At 34.7% G+C, this 22,097-nt stretch overlaps 2 protein-coding genes across 4 annotated transcripts in view; one reads left to right on the top strand and one right to left on the bottom strand.

Annotated features, from left to right (window-relative positions):
- Nucleotides 1–13,539, top strand: part of LOC138319131 (uncharacterized) — a 42,904-nt gene extending 29,365 nt beyond the window's left edge. For 2 of the 3 annotated variants that reach the window (XM_069262063.1, XM_069262062.1), the window contains exons 5-8: nt 9,527–9,596; nt 9,921–10,300; nt 10,547–10,882; nt 11,130–13,539. In XM_069262063.1, coding sequence (XP_069118164.1) covers nt 9,527–9,596; nt 9,921–10,300; nt 10,547–10,882; nt 11,130–11,171 — 828 coding nt within the window. In that variant the 3' untranslated portion in view covers nt 11,172–13,539. The remainder of the gene's footprint in view (nt 1–9,526; nt 9,597–9,920; nt 10,301–10,546; nt 10,883–11,129) is intronic. The other variant, XM_069262064.1, reaches the window with a different exon arrangement.
- Nucleotides 13,540–19,300: 5,761 nt separating this feature from the next.
- LOC138319744 (uncharacterized) lies at nt 19,301–20,626 on the bottom strand. Its single transcript, XM_069262879.1, has 2 exons — nt 20,225–20,626; nt 19,301–19,429 (listed from the first exon to the last, which is right to left on the bottom strand). Exons 1-2 carry the CDS (start codon nt 20,624–20,626, stop codon nt 19,301–19,303), a joined length of 531 nt encoding a protein of 176 aa, XP_069118980.1.
- Nucleotides 20,627–22,097: the final 1,471 nt, after the last annotated feature.

Below are 22,097 nucleotides of genomic sequence, written 5' to 3'. Positions count from 1 at the left end.
TCTGAATGTAGATACATCTTATTTAGAAACATTCACGAGTCTGGCACACATGATGCATTTTTGTTCGAACCTCTTTTCAATGTTTCCTTCTAATTGTAATCTCCTATCGCAATTTTCACATAATGTTGTTGAAATAAAGAATGAGGAGTATTTTAATAAATAAATATTCAAATATTAATAAATGTAATTTTAAAATGCCATAAAAAGTAAAGCTATTCACGAGTTAAGTTTATGAAAATGCGATATATTATCCCAAATGCTGTAGATAAAAAACAACATGCTCATTACTTTGACTACCACGATATATTAATGTGACTACCACGATATAATACCTAAACTACCATCATATGTAAACTTGACTACCACCATATATTACTTTGACTACCACCATATTTTACTTTGACTACCACCATATGTAACTTTGACTACCACCATATATTACTTTGACTACCACCATATATTACTTTGACTACCACCATATGTAACTTTGACTACCACCATATATTACTTTGACTACCACCATATATTACTTTGACTACCACCATATATTACTTTGACTACCACCATATATTTCTTTGACTACCACCATATGTTCCTTTGACTACCACCATATGTAACTTTGACTACCACCATATGTTACTTTGACTACCACCATATGTAACTTTGACTACCACCATATGTAACTTTGACTACCACCATATGTTCCTTTGACTACCACCATATGTAACTTTGACTACCACCATATGTAAATTTGACTACCACCATATATTACTTTGACTACCACCATATGTTCCTTTGACTACCACCATATGTAACTTTGACTACCACCGAATGTAACTTTGACTACCACCATATGTTACTTTGATTATCACCATATGTTCCTTTGACTACCACCATATGTAACTTTGACTACCACCATATGTTACTTTGACTACCACCATATATTACTTTGACTACCACCATATGTAACTTTGACTACCACCATATGTAACTTTGACTACCACCATATGTAACTTTGACTACCACCATATATTACTTTGACTACCACCATATATTACTTTGACTACCACCATATGTTCTTTGACTACCACCATTATTACTTGATACCACCTTATACTTTGACTACCACCATATATTACTTTGACTACCATCATATGTAACTTTGACTACCACCATATATTACTTTGACTACCACCATATATTACTTTGACTACCACCATATATTACTTTGACTACCACCATATATTTCTTTGACTACCACTATATGTTCCTTTGACTACCAACATATGTAACTTTGACTACCACCATATGTTACTTTGACTACCACCATATGTAACTTTGACTACCACCATATATTACTTTGACTACCACCATATATTACTTTGACTACCACCATATGTAACTTTGACTACCACCATATTAACTTTGACTACCACCATATGTAACTTTGACTACCACCATATGTAACTTTGACTACCACCATATGTAACTTTGACTACCACCATATGTAACTTTGACTACCACCATATATTACTTTGACTACCACCATATATTACTTTGACTACCACCATATGTTACTTTGACTACCACCATATATTACTTTGACTACCACCATATGTTACTTTGACTACCACCATATGTAACTTTGACTACCACCATATATTACTTTGACTACCACCATATATTACTTTGACTACCACCATATGTTACTTTGACTACCACCATATATTACTTTGACTACCACCATATATTACTTTGACTACCACCATATGTATTTTTGTCTACCACCATATGTAACTTTGACTACCACCATATATTACTTTGACTACCACCATATGTTACTTTGACTACCACCATATTACTTTGACTACCACCATATGTTACTTTGACTACCACCATATGTAACTTTGACTACCACCATATTTACTTTGACTACCACCATATTACTTTGACTACCACCATATTCTTTGACTACCACCATATGTACTTTGACTACCACCATAATGTACTTTGACTACCACCATATGTACTTTGACTACCACCATATGTAACTTTGACTACCACCATATGTTACTTTGACTACCACCATATGTAACTTTGACTACCACCATATGTTACTTTGACTACCACCATATGTAACTTTGACTACCACCATATGTAACTTTGACTACCACCATATATTACTTTGACTACCACCATATATTACTTTGACTACCACCATATGTTACTTTGACTACCACCATATATTACTTTGACTACCACCATATATTACTTTGACTACCACCATATGTAACTTTGACTACCACCATATGTTACTTTGACTACCACCATATGTAACTTTGACTACCACCAGATATTACTTGACTACCACCATATGTTACTTTGACTACCACCATATGTAACTTTGACTACCACCATATATTACTTTGACTACCACCATATATTACTTTGACTACCACCATATGTAACTTTGACTACCACCATATATTACTTTGACTACCACCATATATTACTTTGACTACCACCATATATTACTTTGACTACCACCATATTAACTTTGACTTATGACTACCACCATATGTACCACCATATTTTGATCCACATTCCACCACATATGTTACTTTGACTACCACATATTGACTACCACCATATGTTACTTTGACTACCACCATATGTACTTTGACTTCCACCATATGTAACTTTGACTACCACCATATATTACTTTGACTACCACCATATGTTACTTTGACTACCACCATATGTAACTTTGACTACCACCATATGTAACTTTGACTACCACCATATATTACTTTGACTACCACCATATGTTACTTTGATTACCACCATATGTAACTTTGACTACCACCATATGTAACTTTGACTACCACCATATATTACTTTGACTACCACCATATATTACTTTGACTACCACCATATGTTACTTTGACTACCACCATATATTACTTTGACTACCACCATATATTACTTTGACTTCCACCATATGTAACTTTGACTACCAAGATATGTTACTTTGACTACCACCATATGTAACTTTGACTACCACCATATATTACTTTGACAACCACCATATGTTACTTTGACTACCACCATATGTATTTTTGTCTACCACCATATGTAACTTTGACTACCACCATATATTACTTTGACTACCACCATATTTTACTTTGACTACCACCAAATGTAACTTTGACTACCACCATATGTTACTTTGACAACCACCATATGTAACTTTGACTACCACCATATATTACTTTGACTACCACCATATATTACTTTGACTACCACCATATGTAACTTTGACTTCCACCATAAGTAACTTTGACTACCACCATATGTTACTTTGACTACCACCATATATTACTTTGACTACCACCAAATGTTACTTTGATTACCACCATATGTAACTTTGATTACCACCATATGTAAATTTGACTACCACCATATGTAACTTTGACTACCACCATATATTTCTTTGACTACCACCATATGTATTTTTGACTACCACCATATATTACTTTGACTACCACCATATGTTACTTTGACTACCACCATATGTATTTTTGTCTACCACCATATGTAACTTTGACTACCAGCATATATTACTTTGACTACCACCATATTTTATTTTGACTACCACCAAATGTAACTTTGACTACCACGATAGGTTACTTAGACTACCACGACATATTGTATAATACGACTGTATTCCCGTGACCATGTTGATTATTGAAAGTGTAACCAAATTGATTCTCCATTTAGAGATCTTACCATTACATCAGGAGTTGTTCCTTATCTAACTCTTACTTTCATATTTACATGATAGAAAATGGATTGTATAAAGCAAAGGTTGAGGATAATAAGTACAGTCATTACAACCCAGACATCAATCAATGTCGTTTTGCTATCTCAGAGTTATTGTGTAACCAGTACATATAATGTGAAACACAGTGGTTACTATCTGATAGGCGGGCTAATTAATGTGATGGTTAGGACACAAACAATCATTGTAATGAAAGGCTAAAAAATAAAACTAATATTTCAAAATATAATTTTCTATTCACGATAAACACATCAACACAACAAATACATGTGTAGCGTGTATTTGTTATTGATTACACAGATGACACCGATACAACACGATATCAACAAGCTTACAATAAGTGCTGCAAGCAACACACGTTCCCTGCCGTCATTTACATATTCTAATCTATGGCAAGCTATTATTGCTTAGGTATGTTATAATTGTATGAACTTTGAACAAACTATGTTGATTTGTTCTCAAGTTATCATTCAGAAACTTTTTTTAGCAACAGTGACCTTTATAGTTGACTTTTGACCCCAAATCAAATCCCAAGCTGTATTTTCTCATGTGCTACCATTGTGTGAATCTTGATCAAAATCCGTTGATTTTTTTCTCAAGTTATTGTCTGGAAACGATTTTTAGTAACAGTGACCTTTGTAGTTGACCTTTTGATTGATCAATCAATTCGTTCTCAAGTTAACATCTGGAAACCAAATCCGGACAGACAGACAGACAGACAGACAGGAACAAACACTAAAGTCCCCTCCAGTTTCACCGGCAGATGTTTAATAAAAATCTTTAAGAGAAATCTTATAGGCAAAATATGTATGAACGGAGACCGCTTTCTCAGTCCATATGGATACATTAATGCGTCACTACCTCTCGACTTGTCCGGTTCTATAGCATGGATTAAATCATCAGTCAAAGGTGTGCACATTACACAGCAAGGACGAAACGAAGCCATGATCAGATTGAAATGTTTTATTGTTACCTGTTTGGAAACAACCCTAAACAGTTTTGTACTGTTGTTTGACGTGTATTCATGGTGTATCATTTACCATGGTTAAAGACGTGAATAATTTATTATTTAATCAATGATAATTGTTGATAAGATACATATACATGCTGTCTGGAAATGTTTTATCGATTCATTTAAAATGTTCAGCATCAAATTCACAAATGCAGTAAGTTCCTATTAGTAAAAGTTACAGCGGTTTCAAAGGACAATTTCCATAAAATCCGGCTGATTTCTTCTTAAACTCTTCCGCTGGGTTAGGTTCGATTTCAAGACCTTTTTGAAATACAGCAATGATAACTTTTCTACTTATTCAAATACGTGTATAAGTGCATTAGAATTGTGAGCTTTGACATAAAGCACTTAAAGTTGTACAGTAATAAAAGTTATCGCTGACATTTCCAAGGCTTCCTGGACATAACTTGATGGGCTTCCCATGGTTATTATTTCATTAACATCATGAAAACATTTACACAGGAAACATTTCCAACTATTCGAAGGGCATGGCATTTCTTCGGTGTCAAGACTCGATCAAATAACCTGTAATCATACATAGAAAAGTGTCGGTACCGTGTGCGGTTGCTCACGAGCCTCGTAGACAAGTGCTTTCCTAATTGGTGTCTGGCATTTAGGTGTACTCACTAACGCAATACCTTTGTTTCATTATTGTTGTATTATGGTGTTATATGCTCCTCCGTATGTTTGGAGTGTTATTGCTATAGATTCAGTAATATAATATAATACAATATAATATAGGAAAGTGATATTCGGCCTAACAGCCTCCAAGTGTTCTATCTACCAACATATATGACTTACATCGGCTCATAACCTATACATAAGAAAGTGATATTCGGTCAACTCATCTAATTGCAGAAACATATTTATTGACATCATATGTCTTTAGGTCTTGCATTGCATAGAAAACAAGTAGCCACGATTCAATGATCAGATAACTGAAGTGGACAGTAATTAGGGTAATTAGATGTAACTAGGACAGGAAGCCATTTTGATGCTAGCGTTGTGTGGTATTAGTGTTCCTCAGCCGAGTGTAAAGAAATGGTTAATTGAACAAACATCATCACCATCATGTATCATTTAACTCTTGTTTACCAAAACGCACAAAATACAACTGGCGATGTCATAACATACCACATCATTTACATTATTCACATTCTAATTCGAATTACTATTTCCATTGTAGAAAATACATGTTTTGTATAATATGCAACCATATTCTCATATATGCAACATGTAATTCCAGTATATGTAATCGAATGTCTAGGTAAAGGGAACGTTGGTAGGCGTGAATGATGGTTTTGTCTCGATCTCCATATGTAACAGTGAACTTACTATCCGTCTAAAATGTTGTGTGATAGCTTAACAAATCTCATTTTACCATGTTATTGTTGAATTGTTTATCAGAAATGTACAATTTATGGCTTTGATTCCTTTGTTACACATTTATCATTTTAAACAATGTGTCTAGATTTTGATTAGTCTAGTCATTGTCGCATCGACGACATCAGTCTTTTATAACTACATATTATTAAGTATAGTTCTCACATGCAGTAAACCTTCATCCTGTCGAAGTATACCGATAATGGACCATCAATGACTCCTAAAGTAATGAGCAATAAGTAGGGGTAGTAATTATACAGTTGCACAAGGCACGATATGTTTTTCAAAAAGGAACGGATTTAAAATCGTTCGTTATAAAGACCATCGTCCAGGCAAATTGACATAGCATAGTTGGTTGTCACTCATGTATTAAGCTTTATGGTTGCAAATATTAATTAAATGTTCTATCAATACAGTGGTAGAATAGAGACAACCGGCTTTGCTTTATGAAAGTTCGGTATATCTTGGTCCTTATAATATTAGACAACGTTCGGTATATCTTGGTCCATATAATATAAGACAAAGTTCAGTATATCTTGGTCCATATAATATAAGACAAAGTTCGGTATATCTTGGTCCATATAATTTAAAACAAAGTTTGGCATATCTTGGTCCATATAATTTAAAACAAAGTTTGGCATATCTTGGTCCATATAATATAAGACAAAGTTCAGTATATCTTGGATCATATAATATTAGACAAAGTTCGGCATATCTTGGTCCATATAATATAAAACAAAGTTTGGCATATCTTGGTCCATATAATATGAGACAACGTTCAGTACATCTTGGTCCATATAATATAAGACAAAGTTCGGCATATCTTGGTCCATATAATTTAAAACAAAGTTTGGCATATCTTGGTCCATATAATATGAGACAACGTTCGGTATATCTTGGTCCATATAATATGAGACAACGTTCGGCATATCTTGGTCCATATAATATGAGACAAAGTTCGGTATATCTTGGTCCATATAATATGAGACAACGTTCGGTATATCTTGGTCCATATAATATAAGACAAAGTTCGGTATATCTTGGTCCATATAATATAAGACAAAGTTCGGTATATCTTCGACCATATAATATAAGACAAAGTAATGTGCAATAACTGTTGAAATACATATCGAATCAATTCTAACCATAATTCAAAATTTGGTAAAATACATTAAAAGTTGATGATTTTTTTCTCGCTTCATTTTCTCCATGCCATCAGTGTAATTGATCCCATGGGAGCTATCTAAATAGGCATAAATCACGAACCGAGGTCTCCCGGAAAAGTCAATAACCATTTGCTTATCCACCAGTGTTTGGTAAAATAAACAGCCTTATGTGATTATAACAGACTTTGGGGGTTGCTCTTGTCATTACACGGTAAGAGCGTTAACAGTAGGCACTAAGCCTGGTCATTAATGGGAATTAGGCGGAGCGTGGCTCACTCATACTCATATCTCATCTATGGATGGTTGAGGAGACAATGTCATGGCTACTGTTTGACGTCAAAACCATGATGCAAGGTTAATTCGAATTTGCTGATCTACGTGTCATTGTCAAAGCCTATTTTGACCTGACCCTCGCTTTTCATTTCTGAAAGGAAATTTTGTTAAAACATTATGGTAAAATGTAAAAACTGCAATTCTTTATTGACATAAGTTCACTTTTGGCTTTGAAGTGAACGAGGACCGTGATGCTATCTTGAACTGAGAAACAATGTGCCTAAGATATATCAGCAAAGGAACCGTCGAATAAGAATTTCATGGGAGTAAGTAACATCTGCTTCATCAACACACCAGACGTCACATTTAGTATGATTGTACAACAACTCAAAAGATGTCATTGATACTTGTATGTTTCCGTGAATCTACAGTGTTAAAACCAATACTCAGAATATGTCCGAAAGAGTAGCAACTATTTCATATTATTTTGTATTGTTCAAAGAGCATTTACGACGGGTTGCTCTGGATCAGTTAGCATTGACAGCATCGATGACACGTGCTAAGATATTGGGTGGCATCAGTGGGAATGTATTTGGTTTTTTTAAATCAATACACAAAGCGCAGTAGGAAGTAAGATATATCCTGTGGGTATCATGACATCGATCGTAATACTTTCTTATAGTCTTCACCAATCTGCAAATGTGGAACATCTATATACAAATTGACAGCAGGCGACTTTTGTTTTACATGTCATGTTGAAATCATTAGGAATGAAGGGTGTATATGGGCATCAGTGAAAAAATGAAGATTAATAGTAAAGAAACTAAAATAAAAGTCTGAAAAATGTCTCAATGTTTATTTGTTAGCTTAAAAAATAAAATATGTTTACAGAAATAAAGTACAATTAAAACGTCAGTGTTAGGATTCACGTTGTTGAAACAGCAGCAATAAAATATTATGAAAAAAAATCAAACGGATAAAATCTTGATCAAGAAATCTAAGTATGAATCTAAGCTTGGTTATAGCGTATTCCATCGTAAGTACAATCGCGTACACAAGTTATGGATGTTTTGCAATCACATTTCATGGAAAATTCATTAAATCACTTTTACATAACTGTTGAGCTTTAGATAGACGTAGATAGTGTGTTTATCACTCACATCGTGCACTTCTCTATCAAGTCAAACCAAACTCAATATCATCAATAATGCTTCGTTGGCAATACGAATAAAAAATCTAGTTGTCGCTATTTGTCTCACAATAATGTCATGCTATGCTGGACGTGTATGATGTGCACTTTACCTGATTAAAGCAAAGCATATTGTCCGGAATAAAAGAATAATTATGAGCATTTTTTCCCTTATCAAAAAATATTTAAACTAAAGCAATCCAACTATAATCCCTCCCAAAAAGAACGTTTGATAGTTGGATATGGATCATATAATTAGTCAACAACTGTTTTCATACATTAGATCAACTCAAACGCATTTGTCTCTGTAAAATGAGTCCATCGTTAAGATAATCCAGCCTTTGTGACACTGTTAGGACGGCAATCGTATTTTGTATGATCGGTGACTTTCAGTGCTGACAATTGGTTTTGACAGTTGTGTCAGGTCATTTGATCACTTCAACGTGCTTCAGCGTGCAACATGACAAACCATATTTCAAACCAAAGGCTGTTTGAATGAGATGAACAGAAAAATAGACAATATTGTTCATTATGATGTGCTTTGTAAGAGACAGCCTCCAATTCAATAAACTCTCGATAGATAAAAAAATCTTGAACTAAGTCACCGAATAGTTATATGCAAAGTACTATTACCATTCTAATAAGACGATTCTATTTTACAGATGCCCAAGCGCGTTGAGAAGAAAGCTGGTGGCCGGTACCAAGACTTTAAACGAGGAAACAAACATCCTGGTTAGTATTTTAGAATTTCATACAAAATATTTCTATTGAATTATTTTTGATATTTCCTTAAAGAAACGCAGGTTATAGCATTAGGAACCCTCTTTTAGGAAGATAGATGGCAAACATAATCCATAAATATGTCAATATTCTACATATATTTATCATCAGTTAACGCCATAATATGATGGCATAAGATATATTAGGTAAATTGTTCAGTTCTATAGATATGTAAAAACACTTATCAATAATGTAGCGGAAAACTGAAGATTTTAGTATTCAGTACATTCAAAATAATCGATATATTGTGTATTCATCGTTCTTTCTAATGTTTAGGTTATTACTGGAAACAGAGATACGGCGGTGACGATTCATCAGAGGAATCTTCTGACAATGACTCTGAGGAGTCAAATGAATCCTCAAAGCAGTCCACCAGTGAATCCTCCTCCTCCTCCTCATCTTCGTCCTCCTCGAGCTCGTCCTCCCAGGAAGCATCATCCCAGGAGTCTGATGAGTCGTCAGAAGAGTACACTCGTTACATTCCACAGAAAAGGGTCAAGGAAATCCCCGAGGCCACCATCGATCTCTTGGCACTTCCTCAGGAAGGCGGAAGCAAAGTAAACACCGGAAGTAAGCGCTTTCAAGGGTCAAGGACACACAAAAACGTAAGAACCTACAATGCATGGTCATCACCTGGACCATTAAATCCAAAACAGGTATTAACAAAATGTTTGGTTTCTGTATTATGCGTTGTTTATATTTTAAACTTATTTTCTAGTATAAACGTGATGAAGAATATTTTGACTGCTATTGGTTTTCGTAACAAAGAAATTGTGTTCTTTAATTCTTTATGCAATCGTTTTCCTAAAATTTCTATTTCCCTACTATCAGACATTTGTGTTCCGATTGTGTAGTGATATCAATATAAGAATTATTAGAGTGAAATCTTGCTTTTTAACTAGATGAGACCTGGTGCAGGCAGCAACAAGCTTATACTGGAGAGCCCGTTTATGAACACACTTCCTCTGTTTCTTTCCGGTGAACTGACAGGAAATAAAAACAAGGCGGTCACATCTGAACATCAATCTGAAATGGAGGCTCTTGCAGAGCTCGAGGCCGAGAACGAGGCTGAATCCCAGAACGCAGAAGAGGAGATTAATGAAATGGAAAACGCCCCAATAAAAGACATGGAGCAACTGCAGTCACTTGAAAACAGACAAAGAAAGAAACAGGAGGCCATGGCAAAGAAAGAGGTGCCTTCAACTGAATTGAAAAATGAGCAGTCGGACACAGAGGAGGTGAGGATCATCTTGTTCTAAAGCTATGAAGAGGAATTTGTTTTCATTTCACATTTATTTTGCTTTAAGTGGCTAATGTAATTTAAGGGAAACGTCCATAATATGCGTTGTGCATTTGAGCAATGAATACTGTAAAGGGAGATCTACTTTAAAGTGTTGTCTCCATGAAGAGTATTACTTAAGACAATCATACAATAAAAGTCACAAGTTTAGTTATTTCTGACTCTGTATTTGTTTGTAATTTCAGGTAGAGCTGAAAGCTTTGGCCCATGACGGAAGTCCCAAGTAAAGACTGGAAGTGAATTGTAGAATCCAACAACTGACTGGGGAGGGCTATATATAGGTTATATGTCTACAGAAATGTGTTGTATGTCACTACCTGTTATTATGTACATTGACTAAGAATGATGATTCAGCACCACCCCTCACCTCACTCAGTTACTGTGTAATACTGTTATCGCACGGGAATTCATCAAAATAGTCATATATATGTGTTTCGTATGTATTCTATTGTGTCATCAGCATAAACATTTTAATCTGCGATACAACGTCAACGGATTTAGCACATACGAACGTCTCAATACTTAAGAAGACGGATTTGAAAAAGAGTAAACTAATATAATATGTGGCGAATGCCAGACGAACAGTTCGTTGCAACATTGTATGTCAAAGTGTTGCATTTTTATAAAGAGGAAAGTTTTTTGTTGTATCGATATACCGGTGTAAAGAAAACAAACTTATTTAATTGTTTGCATCCCTTTCAACAACCTCGAAATCACAACAGACAGTACCTATATAACTTGCTGATCGTGATCAATGGAATGCACTGATATATGGCGGTTTTAAAAATATTTTGGCCAATTTTGGAACGGTGCTTCTCTTTTTCGTCTCGATGGGTCTGTCTCTGATTTATCATTTGTTTAACCTTTAAGTCCCATTATGTTTTTATGATTGTTCTACAAACGAAACATCGATGATCCTTATGAATTTATCATTACTTATTTTTTCAAATATGTACAGTAAAATAAGATGACAATACATTAGCGTCGAGTTGACAAACATACCTGGGGTCAAAGGTTATACAAAGCGGCTCTCATGTGTGATTTTACCCACGTGTGCACTGTGGCACCAACAGAGCGTAAATAACGGAATATCCTAGTATTCCCCAATCGTTACTACAATCCTGATTCACTACGGCATTTTAAATTAAGAAATATAGTCATAAGGTTATCAACTCTATTATTTGGCAATTTGTTTTATTTTTTACGACTGAAAATATTACGAAAACATAATGGGATTTTATCAGAGCTCTAGGTCACACAAGAAACGGCTAATTGATTTTTCAAACTTGAAGTTTTCAGTATTTATTTGATCGGAAGGAAACAAAATTTTGTGTCACAAAAAAACCCGAAAAAACCCCCAACAACAAATGTTTGAGTTGTCTGATTTGATATGTGTGTTAAAGAAACAAAATCGCAACTTCTTCATTTAATGGTCGTCTTTCCTTATACTGTATGTGTAAACAAGTGTTTGTTAATTTTGGTATTGCAAACTGTTCACTATCGGTATTTCTAACTTTCTTTAACTTTTGGTTAAAACTGTTCACTATCGGTATTTCTAACTTGGTGGTAATATCTTTAATTTTTGGTCTATGGATATACCATTAGTTCCGAACATCACAGCAGTTACATGTGTAAACTTCTATATTGTCTTTGCTTTCTAGGAAATGTTTTTATTCAATGTATAAAGCCACTGTGGCTTCCGTGTGTATCCCTTGAGATGTGAACTGTGTATTAAGTCTGGATATTGACAGTTGCCATTTCGTTGAAGAGATCGCCCACGTATTCTCAGCTAGATTTTCACACTACATAGTATGTCGAATGGCGCCTGTCGGGATTCCACCTCGCTAAAGGATATAGAATAAAAAAAGTTTCTCTCTGTAGTTTTTCATCTACTCCAATATGAAGAGATAGTTCCTTCTGACATTACAGCCCAGTTCTAATTAAAAATGAAATAAAAGATAATTAAATGTCAATTTGTCATTTCAATTTGACCCTAACAATGATGTAGTCTACCTTTAACTTCATTTTAATTTCCAAAATATCTACCTAATTGATTGTGGAGACTTCGTTAAAACATCAACAAATTTAATGTTTTATTTTATTAGTTAATCATTGGTCCCTTTCAGCAAATCCCTAAACAACGTTCACGACAGTATTTATGCCACTGTACGCTTCCCTAACCATTAGGTTTTCAGTGTGGTGACCACAATCCTGCATTGTGTGTCCGGATTATGGAAACTCATAAAAAACTTTTAAGAGATTCTTTTCATTTCTATGATGTATTTAGAATATTTAGAATATTTAGAATAAGTTAACTAAATTATATCACTCTTTTATAGCGATTCATCAGTAACTTTTAGTTGATAATTTCTTACTACTACAATAGCGGTTTAAGAGAGAAATGTGATAAAGAGTGGAATCTACATGCATTCCTGTGATCGTTGATAGACTAAGGATAATGTCCGGGAAAGGTTTACATGGACTGATGGTATTGGACATTGTACATACTAATGCTGTGTCCATGTTGTACATAAATGCGGTTTGACCTGTTTGCCTTTTTGTATTATTTGTACAATAAAGTGTTTATGTTTGTTATGCTCTTGACACTTTGTCGTTTTAACCTTTCTCTAGAGACGCCCTTGTAAGAGTTTCTTTATTTTATTTCTCTAGAGTCGCCCTTGTAAGAGTTTCTATATTTTATATCTCTATAGTCGCCCTTGTAAGAGTTTCTATATTTTTTTCTCTATAGTCGCCCTTGTAAGTGTTTCTATATTTTATTTCTCTACAGTCGCCCTTGTAAGAGTTTCTATATTTTATTTCTCTATAGTCGCCCTTGTAAGTGTTTCTATATTTTATTTCTCTATAGTCGCCCTTGTAAGTGTTTCTATATTTTATTTCTCTATAGTCGCCCTTGTAAGTGTTTCTATATTTTATTTCTCTACAGTCGCCCTTGTAAGAGTTTCTATATTTTATTTCTCTATAGTCGCCCTTGTAAGTGTTTCCATATTTTATTTCTCTATAGTCGCCCTTGTAAGTGTTTCTATATTTTATTTCTCTATAGTCGCCCTTGTAAGTGTTTCTATATTTTATTTCTCTATATTTTATTTCTCTATAGTCGCCCTTGTAAGTGTTTCTATATTTTATTTCTCTACAGTCGCCCTTGTAAGTGTTTCCATATTTTATTTCTCTATAGTCGCCCTTGTAAGTGTTTCTATATTTTATTTCTCTACAGTCGCCCTTGTAAGAGTTTCTATATTTTATTTCTCTAGAGTCGCCCTTGTAAGAGTTTCTATATTTTATTTCTCTACAGTCGCCCTGGTAAGAGTTTCTATATTTTATTTCTCTAGAGTCGCCCTTGTAAGAGTTTCTATATTTTATTTCTCTAGAGTCGCCCTTGTAAGAGTTTCTTTATTTTATTTCTCTACAGTCGCCCTTGTAAGAGTTTCTATATTTTATTTCTCTATAGTCGCCCTTGTAAGTGTTTCCATATTTTATTTCTCTATAGTCGCCCTTGTAAGTGTTTCTATATTTTTTTTCTCTACAGTCGCCCTTGTAAGTGTTTCCATATTTTATTTCTCTATAGTTGCCCTTGTAAGTGTTTCTATATTTTATTTCTCTACAGTCGCCCTGGTAAGAGTTTCTATATTTTATTTCTCTAGAGTCGCCCTTGTAAGAGTTTCTATATTTTATTTCCCTAGAGTCGCCCTTGTAAGAGTTTCTTTATTTTATTTCTCTAGAGTCGCCCTTTTAAGAGTTTCTATATTTTGTTTCTCTAGAGTCGCCATTGTAAGAGTTTCTATATTTTATTTCTCTAGAGTCGTCCTTGTAAGAGTTTCTATATTTTATTTCTCTAGAGTCGCCCTTGTAAGTGTTTCTATATTTTATTTCCCTAGAGTCGCCCTTGTAAGAGTTTCTATATTTTATTTCTCTACAGTCGCCCTTGTAAGAGTTTCTATATTTTATTTCTCTAGAGTCGCCCTTGTAAAAGTTTCTGTATTTTATTTCTCTAGAGTCTCCCTTGTAAGAGTTTCTATATTTTATTTCTCTAGAGTCGTCCTTGTAAGAGTTTCTATATTTTATAACAATACAAAATGTTAAAGATTAGTTTTCGCATATTTGCACCAAACTTTCATTCTCCCAAAACAGACTATTTCCATAGGTTGTAAAAGTTGTGAGGTTTGTGTTAATACCAAATGTATCAAGTAACCGTTAAGGCATTATCACGAAAATATCTTTCTCTGAACTATTTCAAACCCACAATAAATACAAATCATTAATAGGTAATAACTTAGAGTGAAGGTTACTTGGTATTAACAGAAATCTAATAACTTGTACAACAAAATATACAAAAATATAAATATCTCCGGCGCACAACAATTGAGCAGAAATAAGCGGAAACCTATGTATAAATGATGATAATTTACGGCAAAAATATATTTATACAACTTTCACCGTTAATGTACACTAAAAAAATAAATACAAAAGTTATATGAGCCGTCTGACACTTTAACACTCGTATTACATTTTTTAATCTAAAACCCCAAACGTGACACATTCTGTAGTGAAGGCCAGGTGTCAACAATGGCATATGGGAACAGCTGTATTATGTACATTGTAATCCTGTTGATTGTAACTGAATAATGTCACTCATAACATGATTACATATGTACATCTACAAATTAATAACATGCACGAAATGAGAACTATACATTTACATTGTTTACCTAAGCTTTGGATGTTACTTTTCTGGAAGGATCATTATTTGAATAATCAGTATCTAAAATCTCTTCATAATCTTACTTATGATGAATGATTGAAACTCACGATAACGCCATTATCAAATAAGGCGATCGTATCAACTACCAGATATATTACTTGTGTTCTCCTTCTATCTTTCAAGATATGTTGTTCTACAAAGTGGAGAAAAATCACAAAAGAATGTACAATGCGCATCGATAATACCACAGATATCAAACTATTTATAACAAGGCACCATCTTCTCAATCCTTATAGATTTAAAAAAAACTAATTCTGTAATGACATAAAAGAGGAAGCACTTCCATAAAGGAGAGCAGATTTGTATATAAAATTTAAGGAGTAACAGAACCAGATGTTCCAATAGAACAAGCGACGTCTCATTCATCTATGACATCAGCCTTATAAATCTGGACAAGATAGCAAATTAACTACTAGGCACATTCAGATGATACAGCAATATCGATCTTTTGAGTTATTACAATATATCGGTTGACATTTATTAGAACTACAATATTAATATAAGCATTATCATCAGTGCAGCAGGTACGCGGACTGATATCTGCATACATCGCTGGCTGAAATGTGAAGAGAGGAAATTAGTAGTGTGCCAATACAAAATCTATAAATACCTGGTTTTCACGGGAGTGAAATAACGAAGAAATTCATTGTTAACTCAGTTTATTACCATATTAATTCAAAATAATACTTAACTTGAACAGGAATAGACAGCTTAACAATTCTGAGTAACCCATCTTTCACATATTCAAAAAGCCGAGGTCTATTATTATATTTTTTCTTTGATTGCTCAAGAAGATGAGTTGGAAGCCTAAAAGAGCTTATAAATGTTTATAGATTCTCCAATCTCAAACTAAAAAAATACTATATTTAATGTCCACGGAGACTGATAAAACTATCTGACATGTAACAATATCGAGAACCGAGAATTCAAAAACCTGAAATCACGCCAAGCCTCTGGAATGATTGACAGACACATGCCAATAGACGACGTAACGAGTGTCAACATTCACGAGCAACCACAAAATTAAAGCCAAACACAGGCACCAATAGTGTACAAGTCACAAGTCAAATTATCCATCTAGGTAAAAACAACTATTACACCGCAGACGTTGGGGATTGATCATTTCGACTAACTCACCTTTCCACACAGACTTCAAATTTCTACAAGGCCCGATTTTAATTGCCTGTATTTATCAATACAATTAGCATCGATGCCGGACCTTTGGACGACGAAACAGCCTATAACATATAAGGTATATAATTAATTAGAAAATAACATGAAAAGGATGTAGAATTAACTCAAGTTTTCAACTCCAAGTGCCTCTGGAATTGCGCATTTAATTTTGGGCGGTGCTAATTCGGATGCCTTCTTTAGTTAACAGCATTATCAGTTATAGAATTCTCAAAAATAAATGAATAAAATATTTAAGTAGTCTATATATACGCAAGATAAGTCATCGCTTTATATCAATTTGGTTAAAATTGTCTGTTTTAGTATATATTAGTTTCGTAACCACTTTGTAATCAATGATGTAACAAAATGATGACGTGGTCAGATGATATTTATAAATATTAAGACTTGGCTACTAAGGAAACTGTCAAGTTAATTAATTGGAAAAAACATAACTAACAGCTAACGAAGGAAGATGCATTATACATTATTGTAGTTTGAAAAGTAGATATTCCCTTTGCATGTTAAAGCTATATGACAAAGATGTGCAGTTCAATTAATTGAAATATGTTTCAAGTTAGTAAAAGGAATGGTTACGTGACGGTACACTGTAAACCAGTACAGGTCGGATGTTGTATGTAGCTGTTACGGTGTCTGCTCAAACAGTTTAATGGTTTTCTAGTTTTATTTCCTTGATTCATGCCATCAGAATGTCTATAGCCGATATGAACATTTTATCAGCAATGCGTGGGAGTTAATTAAGATAAACACAAACTTGTATGCAGCTCTCCGTCGTCATAAACTATAGGAAACGTGACGAGGAAGCTTGTTGACTTGCCTGAAAACCACGAAAAAAGGCGCAAATCGAATATCCGTTTTAGAATGTTTCGGAATGAAGCTAACTTACTCATTTAATAAACACGAATAAGGTTTCTTCACTTTAAATAAAACCATAGCATCTATTATATAGACGAGAAGATGTGAACGGTATCTTGAAACCGTTCAAGTGATGCAGGAGGGGCTTCAGAAACTTCAGCAATTTCCTCTGCTTTTACACTCATGGAAACCCCATGGAACTTTGAAACCTACTCTGCTAGATAACTCATAGAAACCCCATGGAACTTTGGAACCTACTTTGCTAGATAACTTATGGAAACCCCATGAAACTTTGGAACCTACTCTACTAGATAACTCATAGAAACCCCATGCAACTTTGAAACCTACTCTGCTAGATAACTCATAGAAACCCCATGGAACTTTGGAACCTACTCTGCTAGTTAGCTTTACGGATATGCTACTGAAGTGGAGAGCTTTCCTTCTCAAAAAATGAATCCTTCGGGTAAGGTTTTTAGCTTTGGCTTTATTTCTAAATCGAATCATTAGGACCATTCTAATATCTTCTTTATAAACATGTTTGCTCCACCTGCATTGACAAAACATGACAAATAAGCTTGAATGCAACAAAAGAAAAGTATTTTGGCGGTGTGGTGCCCGGCCGATTTGTCAGGCAATATGTTCCCCTGATTGATGGCTTCCAGCGCCCTCCAGCGCGTGATATATGTCATGATCAGGCCGGCTGCGCGTGGGCGGATATTGCGGCTGTCAATGATGATAACTTGATGAAGCGATGGGCCACTTGATAGTGATAATGTGATTATTGTCAATATATGGTGTGATGTGAGCGATATACCAGACCAAGTGAACAACGTTTGTTAAACACAATAACGATCTCAAAATGTGATGTTCCGAAATATGTTTCAATTGTCCTACAACCATGGCTATCTTACCGAAGAAAAGTTCAGTCTCACAGATTGACTGTCCATTTTGATTGTATATAGTCCAGTATTTTTTATGATAACCAACATAATGTCGCCAGGAGATTACCACACTGAATAGTCAGATAGAACAGTTAATCGGTCCAAATCAGATTATTTAAAAGGTCGAACTCGACTGCATTCCGCAATGATTGATATAAATATAAATCACATTACATAAATGGTAATATTGTGTTACAATGCAACGTTAAGCGTACCATGACGATCTTGCAATTCTTTGTTTCAACACAATTATTCAAGACAGAAACAAGCATGATCTACATTCACTTCTACAATTTCATAAAAATAGTTTAACAGAATAGTCAACTAGAACAAGTCAATAAAATTGCGAGGTTCATATTTTAGAAGCCCGCCTCTCCGTGTCGAGCACCTTTCCACTCCACCATCATCATCATCATCATCATCATTCTTTATTCCTCAAAAGTTGAGAGTACATGGAAATGAAAAAAAAACATATATACATTGTAGATATATTGGAACAGACCTATTTACATTGAAAGTTCAGATCAAAGTTCTGTTAGCGATAAAATCGCGCGACTACATGCATATCACTTTACATGCTAGTTAATACAGCTCATGTCACAACATCGTGAAAGTAGATTTCTGCTGACTTTTTGAGGAGATACGCGCAATCCTTTGTAAATTCATCTGACAGTTCATCATCTTCAAATTCGAAATTAGGAATTTTTGCTTTGAATACTGTCTGAAGCAAAAGTTCTTCAGAAAGGTTAGACATAATTACATATGGCTGGATACCATAATAATCAATCACTTTCGTCATAAAAGTATCTCTCAGTAGAAATGTTCTTGTACAGCTTGTTACAAAATGTCTTAAAATGTCGTATAGTGGCCTATCACATAAATTACATACAATGCGTTGTTCTCCAGGAATACAGGTAATCATTTTGCAGATATACAGCACTGTTTTATTGTCAATATCCGGTGTTTGCAGTATGTGATATGGTTTATCATATGTGGAGTGAACATATTTAAATCTCACGAAATCACTATCGTTGTCCATTCTCTCATGAAGCGACCGATCTTCATGTATAGCTATAGCCCCTTTTACAAAAAGCTTCCATTGGATCTTTGACGGAAAATTTGCGGACTGGATATAGCACTGTATGAAGTCTAATAGATTGTACTTGGCTAAGATAGACTAAATATCGGGGATGAAACCCATTTGCTTTACTTTTGGTGGGTCTTTATACTTGAATAGTCTGCGTATAAAGATGCTTTTCGGAACACTAGTGGGTGTGTATTCGATAATATTACGTAAGAAGTACAATTTCCTCTTTTAGATTTCGCTCTGGATTCTGCGTACTCCAACTATACTTTCGCACATGTCGGATAGCGTAGATCGTCTCAAATATAAAATGAGCTTAATAGCATAGTGCTGGAATGTTTCAAGCTTGCGGATATCACATTTAGTTAAGTTATTCCATAGTTCGCATCCAAATAGTATCGACGGAAGTATGACTTTCTTGTAAATACTAACAAGTGTAAGAGGTTTAGTGTGTATACAATCAGTTCCCATGCGAGTGATAGAATGTAGCATGTTACGTCCTTTCTTGCAAGCGTTGTCAACGGCATCGGTGTTTTTCAAGTTAGAGGAGAGAATGATTCCTAAGTGCGTCTCTTTGTTCGCAATACGAATTGCATTGTTGTTGATTGTCCACTCATAATTTAGGCATGCACAGCCGAATGTTAGTATGTTACATTTCGATGCATTATATTGGAATTTCCATTTATTAGCATATCTTTGTGCAACGTCTAGTAAAGTTTGTAGTGCCTTCGGACTTGTGGTAACAAGTGCGACATCATCGGCTAAACACGGTTTCCCACACGGGATGGATTTGACTTCAGCGCCAACGTGGGTCGCTTCCAGATCAACAAGCATGTCGTTAATATGCAGTAAGTATAGGAAAGTTGAAATTATCCCACCTTGTCTAACTGACCTTTGAACTTTAAGCCAGCATGATTGAGCACCATTATGGATTACAGCACTATAGATGTCACGGTATGCGTTGAACAATATTCTAAATAAGTGTCCTGTCACTCCAATGTTATACAGTTTGTTAAATATACCATTATATTGAACAGTGTCAAAAGCCTTATATGTATCTAAGAAAGCAACATAGACTTTGCTGTTTTGTTCGATATTTTCAAATATACATTCACGAAGACTTAACGACGCGGTTGTGCAACTAAGACCTTTCTGGAATCCTTGTTGTTGAATAGCAGGAAAATTGATATGCATGGTATCCATCCAACGCGATATTCTTTTTAAAATCACACTTTCCATAAGTTTATATAGCACTGGTAGCAACGATATAGGCCTGTAATTGTTCGGGTCATTTTTCTTCTTAAAACCACCTTTATAAATCGGAATAATATTCCTCGTTTCCACGTTTTGGGAATAAATCCGGTAGTTCTGATAACGTTCATTAATTTTTGGATAATTTCAATAACGGCTTTCCCTCCAAATCGAATGTATTCGCTCGTTACCATATCGGCTCCTGGAGCCTTTTTAAGTTTCATTTGCCTGATTGTTGACTCAATCTCGTCAAAAGTAAACACACGATCAAGTTCTTCTTGTTTTTGCAAATAGAGATTGGTGTCATCCATTGTCGAATCATCTTTATATAGGTTTTCATAAAAGTCTGCAAAAGTTTCAACAACGCATTGTCGGTCACGTGCACATTTTTCGTCGAATATTAGTTCAGTACATGTGTCCGGTGTTTTGTTCTTCCGTTTTCGTACAATTCTCCAGATTCTACAGATGGACAGTCAATCTGTGAGACTGAACTTTTCTTCGTTAAGCGTACCATGACGATCTTGCAATTCTTTGTTTCAACACAATTATTCAAGACAGAAACAAGCATGATCTACATTCACTTCTACAATTTCATAAAAATAGTTTAACAGAAAAGTCAACTAGAACAAGTCAATAAAATTGCGAGGTTCATATTTTAGAAGCTCGCCTCTCCGTGTCGAGCACCTTTCCACTCCACCGGATAATAGCTGCGGCTTTAAAGCCATACAATAACCTTGGTTTGACCAGAATTTGTCTAAAGGATTTTTGAAGGTTCTTCCAGGTTTCAGATCTAGTCTATAGTAGAGTTTCAATGGATTTCCTCTGAATCATGTTCTTGTAAAAAACCTATCCCATAGTTCCAAGAACCCACATACTTCTGTCATACATTTCGCTGGCTATTTAGAAGTTACCTGTTAACCTTTAAGATTGTCTTTTTTTGTAATTTGTAGGCAAGGCTAGTGATATATAAATGTAAATCGATTAATTATATCCATGGTAGGACAAGTCACATTAAAAGTTTACATAAAGCGTTCCACGTTATGTATCTCACCAA

This window comes from Argopecten irradians, chromosome 3 (assembly GCF_041381155.1).
Source record: "Argopecten irradians isolate NY chromosome 3, Ai_NY, whole genome shotgun sequence".
NCBI classification, from domain to species: domain Eukaryota; kingdom Metazoa; phylum Mollusca; class Bivalvia; order Pectinida; family Pectinidae; genus Argopecten; species Argopecten irradians.
The sequence above is the reverse complement of the archived record's forward strand: the minus strand, read 5'-3'. Positions and strand labels throughout refer to the sequence as shown.

Excerpts from the sequence above, each read along its gene's own strand:
- LOC138319744 (XM_069262879.1), bottom strand. The coding sequence starts at position 20,626 with ATGCTTGTTGATCTGGAAGCGACCCACGTTGGCGCTGAAGTCAAATCC. Across the intron at positions 19,430-20,224 it reads ACACTAAACCTCTTACACTT|ACAGTATTCAAAGCAAAAAT; the intron begins GTTAGTATTTAC and ends CTTTTGCTTCAG.